The 6,000-nt window shown below is 38.7% G+C and overlaps 1 protein-coding gene across 6 annotated transcripts in view; it reads left to right on the forward strand.

Moving 5' to 3' along the window:
• The window catches only part of pitrm1 (pitrilysin metallopeptidase 1), a 70,507-nt gene extending 65,650 nt beyond the window's left edge, over positions 1-4,857 (forward strand). For 5 of the 6 annotated variants that reach the window (XM_043690648.2, XM_043690651.2, XM_043690649.2 and 2 more), the window contains 3 exons: positions 754-899; positions 1,735-1,837; positions 2,869-4,857. In XM_043690648.2, the coding sequence (XP_043546583.1) occupies positions 754-899; positions 1,735-1,837; positions 2,869-2,962 (343 nt within the window). In that variant the 3' untranslated portion in view covers positions 2,963-4,857. The remainder of the gene's footprint in view (positions 1-753; positions 900-1,734; positions 1,838-2,868) is intronic. The other variant, XR_015757263.1, reaches the window with a different exon arrangement.
• The last annotated feature ends 1,143 nt before the right edge of the window (positions 4,858-6,000 follow it).

Raw genomic sequence — 6,000 nt, forward strand, 5'->3', positions numbered from 1 at the left:
CCAACCAGTCCACACCGACCCTCCGAAGAGTAACCCACCCACACCCACTTCCCTCTGACTAATGCACTTAACACTCTGGGCAATTTAGCATGGCCAATTCACGTGACCTGCACATCTTTGGACTGTGGGAGGAAACCAGAGCACCTGGAGGAAACCCAAGCAGACAAAGGGAGAACATGCAAACTCCACGCAGACATTCACCCGAGGCAGAATTGAACCTGGGTCTCTGGTGCTGTGAGGCAGCAGTGCTAACCACTGAGCCACCGTGCTATGTTTCTCAGGTGCATTATACATCATTATTATTTCGCCTGATAATAAACCAAAGTCACATATGGACAATTAGGCAGAGGTGGTCAATCAAGGGCATTATTTCTTCAAAATATGCTCACAGTGAAATATTTACATTTACCTCTGTCAAAATGCACCAGCTTGATTACAGTGCCAACTCTAATAGATGTACTACTGATGGGGATGCTCCCTGCTGCTTGTGGATTTATTTATCAAACTGTCTTTAGTCAAGATGCACTGTCAAGTGTGTATTGGGTAATTGCCCTCGTATACTAGCTTTCTACAATTTAGAAGAGAATTGAAATGTAGAGAAATACATGGAAATAAAAATTGTCAGCATACATCGTGTTCAGCTTTTAATTGAAGAAATGTTGCTTGTTTAATGAATATAAAGTATAATGCAAAATAAGCAATATTAACAAAATACGTGATGTGGGATTATTTCTCCTCAATGAAATCTTCTAGAGATCCAAATTCTATTGACACAATGTCTGTATTTCGAAGAAGTGTTGATTGGGCGAAAGCAGGAAAATTTACCCAAGAAGATATTGATGAAGCTAAGCTGTCTGTATTTTCAACAGTGGATGCTCCTGTAGCCCCATCAAACAGAGGTAAAGCTGAAGCATTATCTTTAATTTTATAAGTTGCAAATACTTATGTTGATGGAGAGAGGACAGCATGGTGGCTCAGTGGTTAGCACTCTTGCCTCACAGCATTAAGGACCCGGCTTCCAACCTCAAGGGACTGTCTGTGTGGAGTTTGCACATTCTCCCCTTGTCTGTGTGGGTTTCCTCCTGGCGCTCCGGTTTCCTCCCACAATCCAAAGATGGACAGGTTAGCTGAATTGGCAATGCTAAATTGCCCGTAGTGTTCAGGGATGTGTAAGGCTAGGTGCATTAGTCGGAGTAAAATATAGGAGAATAGGTTGGGCAATGGGCCGGGTTACACTTCAGAGGGTCGGTGTGGACTTGTTGGGCCGAAAGGCCTGTTTCCATTCTGTAGGGATTCTAGAGGAGACAGTGATGGCAGTGTCGAGGGAATGGTGATTTCCTTAAACTGTTTTAATTTTGGAGAGTTTTTCAAAGCTGTTGATGGTCAGGAATCCACTAATGAAAGTTAATAAACTGATTTCAATACTTAATGTTCATCTGCATGTGCTTCCAACAGAATATTTGATGACAGTATTATTCTTGGTAGAGAAACTATTTAAAAGATTGTGTGTTTGTTATAGCTCATCAGTCTAACCAGCTCAGAGAGCTTTCATGATATGTGCATTATAGAATTAAATATGAGTATAATTCCAACTTTCTTTTCACAGGAAAAACTAAGTTTAGGACTAACAATAACATAGGTAGCAATAATGAGAAGCAAAAACATAGCCCTGTATAAAGGGCATTTGTAATTGAATCTGTTCACTTCTGACAATAACTCTGTTTTCACCAACAGGGTTAGACCGTTTTCTACTTGGCATTTCTGATGAAATGAAGCAGAAACATAGAGAGCAGCTTTTTGCTGTTGATCATGATCGTTTGGTGGGAGCAGCCAACAAGTGAGTAGCTTTTAAAGTAGAAGCATCCCAAAATTGTAAAAAGGTATAAAACTATGTTAGTGTTGTTCCTTCCCTGGAACAGAAGTTTGTGCACCCTGGAAGCTTTATGTTTCAAAGTGCAATTCAAGCAAAACTTGTACAGATTTATTTTGGTGATTCCTTTTCAGCTAGTCTGAATGTTTATTTTCCTTTTTCATAAGGATTTAAATGTTGATGTTGGAAACCTGAAATAAAAAAAAGAAAATAATTGCAAATAATGAGGTCAGGTCTGTCTGTGGAGAGGAAAATAAAGCTAATGTTTCAAATAATCAGAGATACAAAGGTTATAGAAGATGAGGAATTTGGGGAGGAAATAAAAGACTAATAGGATCTGTAATAAGATGGAAAACAGGAGAGATTCAAATGACACTGAACTGAGGATTTAAGTAGCTGGAGGCACTTGGAGGTGGAATGGAGTAAACATGTGCAGAATGATTGTTGGAAACGAGGTGTTATGGTAGGAGGTTTTAAGGGGTGACAGAGCTAGAGAGACAAGCCAGGTGATGTTAATGTCCAGTAGGCGCATCCTGGCAAGCTTTGATAACAGTTGCAGAAATGTTAAAAGCATTTAATTTCTTTATAAGTGTCCTAACTGATTGGAAGCATTGAAAATAACTAAATGCCTGATTTTCAGTTGAACTGAAGTCTGGCTTCAAGGGCATGTCTTCAGCTTGTGATGCAGAAGAAAGTGGCTTTGTGGCAATGTGCCACTCTGGAAGTCCTTAATTCATGTCTCAATACTTGATGCCGACTGCAGCTAAGATGAAGAGAGGGCAGTTACACTTGTTCAAAATGAATTATTACAGGGGTAAATCAGGGTTGAATCTATATTTCTTCTCTTATCTATAAGTTAAGTAACCTTGAAAATGAGGGAGCCTGTGTACAGAATTGTGGTAACAGTGATGTTTAATCAAAGAGAGTGTTTTGTCGTAACCAATTGATAGGAACGATACTGAAAATTGCTTCTATTTTAACTTTTTGCACTATACCAGGTATTTGACAACTGGACACAGCACGTGGGGAGCTGCAATTTTAGGACCTGAGAATGAATCTATTGCACGAGATCCTACTTGGGTCCAGAGATAATACGTTAAATTAACGAGCGAACTGGCCAAGGATGTAACCCCCTCATTCTCCTGAAATAACACTGAAGACAGACTCAGGATGGATTCAGCCGAAATGTTAATGTCTCCTTGCCGATGTTATGCAGGAGGCGAAGTTAGTAAACAACAGACTTCCACATTATGAATCTGTTCAATGCTTTTGTGAATGAGACAAATGCTTGATACCTCAATTGTACTGAAACATAGTAAATATGAATTCCGTGCATCCATTGCTTGACAAAAGGTAGGGATGTATACAACTAATTTAAATATTGAAGAAATAGCAGGAAGATGTTATTTTAACTATGAGTTTGAAGAAAGAAATCATGCTGAATTTTTCTCAATTATGATGCAAGTGTTAACTGTATCTTGTCCTTTGTAATAAATGTAGAGCAAACACCATGCCCCTAAAAAATATTATTTAAATAGAATCTGACATTTAATTTGACATTGGGACACTTTGTAAAACGTATTGTGTTTCCAAAGAGATTGGGACAGCTGGTCTGCATGAGCCATTGTATTTGGCGATTGTCAAAACCTGTATTTTAGAACCTTTGAATTTTTACTGATCCAAATTTAAACTTTTAGAGTAGGAGATATAAGGGTAAAAGCTGAACTGATCCTAGTGTGCCCATTAAACCTCCTGAAACCCTGGCGACCGTTTGAATATAGTTCATATACTCTATTATGAAGGCACAATATTACAAGTGTTGGAATTTGAAATAAAAGCAAGTACTTCAAATACTCAGCAGGTCTGGTAGCATTTGTGGAGAGAAACAGCTGACATTTGAAGTCAGTGGCACCTTAATTTTGTCCAGTTCTGAATTTGTAATTTTCAAACTGAGACAAAGGCAGAGAAAGAACAAAAGGAAAAGTCAGTAATTCGATGCAAGATAGGAGAACTTATGTCAAAAGAGATGGTGTAATGTGTGATGATAAGAACCAAAAGAACTGCAGATGCTGTAAGTCGGAAACAAAAACCGAAATTGCTGGAAAAGCTCAGCAAGTTTGGTACTATCTGTGCAGAGAAATCCGAGTTAACATTTCGGGTCCAGTGAGTTAATGTTTCGGACCCGAAATGTTAACTCTGATCTCTCTTCATAGATGGTGCTCGACCTAAGCTTTTCAGCAATTTCTGATGTTTGTTGGAAATGTACGATACTGTAATGATAGCAGCACATTCATTGTCAGTGCCAATTGATTTCAACAGTTACTTTAATTACATTTCCTATAAGGACTGTTCTAATTCTACTGACAACGTCCTGTCCCTTATCAGTGCTTCCAATGTATTCATCAATTTGAAACAACTTTGGACCCTTCTTCCTTTCCTTCTACTGTGATTTGTCTTCAGTTTGGTTCACTGGGCTCTCGACTATGTCACATTTGCCACACTTGTATTCTCATTCCTTTCCCTCACTCTCAGTATCAAGACCCTCTTTGCTTGACCTCACCAGCCTCCACACTGAACATTATCACCTGGCATTTTGTTTTGCAATTGATGTCCTGTGCATTTATTAGGATATTGAGAAGCAATATTTGTGGTTTGGCCTGAGTGATTGTTTAATCTGCCTCTCTTTAACCACTGGACAGAATCATTATCAGCCAGCCACTGAAGGGGAAATTGGTCATTGATCAGCTTTCCACCCTTGTATAGCTCAGGGTGAGGTACACTTGGGGACTTAATTTTAAAGGGGGATAGTGAAATCTTCAAACCGCAATTCTGGGGAAAGCCACTGGAGGGTAGCATCATTCTAGTTCAGGTCACTGAAACAAGTACTAAATTTACTTCATCTAAGTGTTTGTTATTGTACCATTGAGAGATTTAAGATTTTTTAATGTAAGGAAGGTAAAGAGTCAATTAAAGCTGTATGAAAAGTATTTGTGAATGGTATGGCACAAAGAAGTGAAAGGTTAATTCTAGTCATTAATTCATTGATTAGTCAGTAGTTCAAAGCTGGGACAAGGTTCAGCATGAAATGTCAAGACATGTGGCAAAGGAGAAGATACGGCAGAAGTCACTCCAATCATCTCGAGTTCAGTGACACAAGATTTCCAAACAGTGGAAAGTTTGGTCGATATAAGTAATTTAAAATATATTTTTGTCTGGTAAGTATATAATATGAAAAATGTGAAGGAAAAGATTGAGTTTTAATTTTTAAAAAAACTGAAGAGCAACATTAGTACTTGGAAAACCTGCTTCAAGTTGAAATGGAATTTGTGGTATTTGGAAAAATATAAAATTTTAAAGTGGATAGGCTAAAGAGCAGGCTTTGATGGAATTAAGTTTCTTCCATTGATAAAATTCTGTGATCCCATGTATGTATGATGGTTGTTATAAAGCTTATTCTGCATGCGGTTATAATGTGAGCAAAGCTCAAGGTTGAATTAAGACCGCTACAATTCATTCGAAGATGAGCACATGCAAAGCTTTCAAATTTTGTTCATTAACAACATGGTATATGTCAAGACTGATGAAATACTCCTCACTTATTTGGATGAGTACAGCCTAACAGCACTAGAGGGCATAGGTTTAAGGTGAGAGGGGAAAGACTTAAAAGGGACCGGAGGTGCAACTTTTTCACACAGGGTGATGCGAGTATAGAATCATCTGCCAGAAGAAGTGGTGGAGACATGTACAATTACAACACATAAAAGGCATCTAGATGGATACATGGTTAGGAATGGTTTGAGAAATGCTGGCACATGGGACTAGGTCAGTTTAGGAAATATGGTTGGTGCAGATGAGTTGGACGAAAGAGTCTGTTTACATTTTTGTATAATGTCCAAGACAAGGTTGATTGGCACCAATCCGCCACCTTAAATGTTCACTCAGCACCATGGACAGCAGTGTGGCTGGTCACCAACATCTTCCAAATTGTTGACCACTACCAACTAGAACAACAAGAGCAGTGGATGTAAGGGTACATTATCACCTGCAAGTTTGTTATGAAGGTGTTGGTGTGTACTGTACCTTTGAGAGAGGAAGCTGGCAAGGACTGAAAGCAGTGTGTGCTGAACAAT

The sequence above is a fragment of the Chiloscyllium plagiosum genome, unplaced genomic scaffold (genome assembly GCF_037043375.1).
Source record: "Chiloscyllium plagiosum isolate Xiang-an unplaced genomic scaffold, Cpla_swu_hap1 HiC_scaffold_5, whole genome shotgun sequence".
Classification (NCBI taxonomy): domain Eukaryota; kingdom Metazoa; phylum Chordata; class Chondrichthyes; order Orectolobiformes; family Hemiscylliidae; genus Chiloscyllium; species Chiloscyllium plagiosum.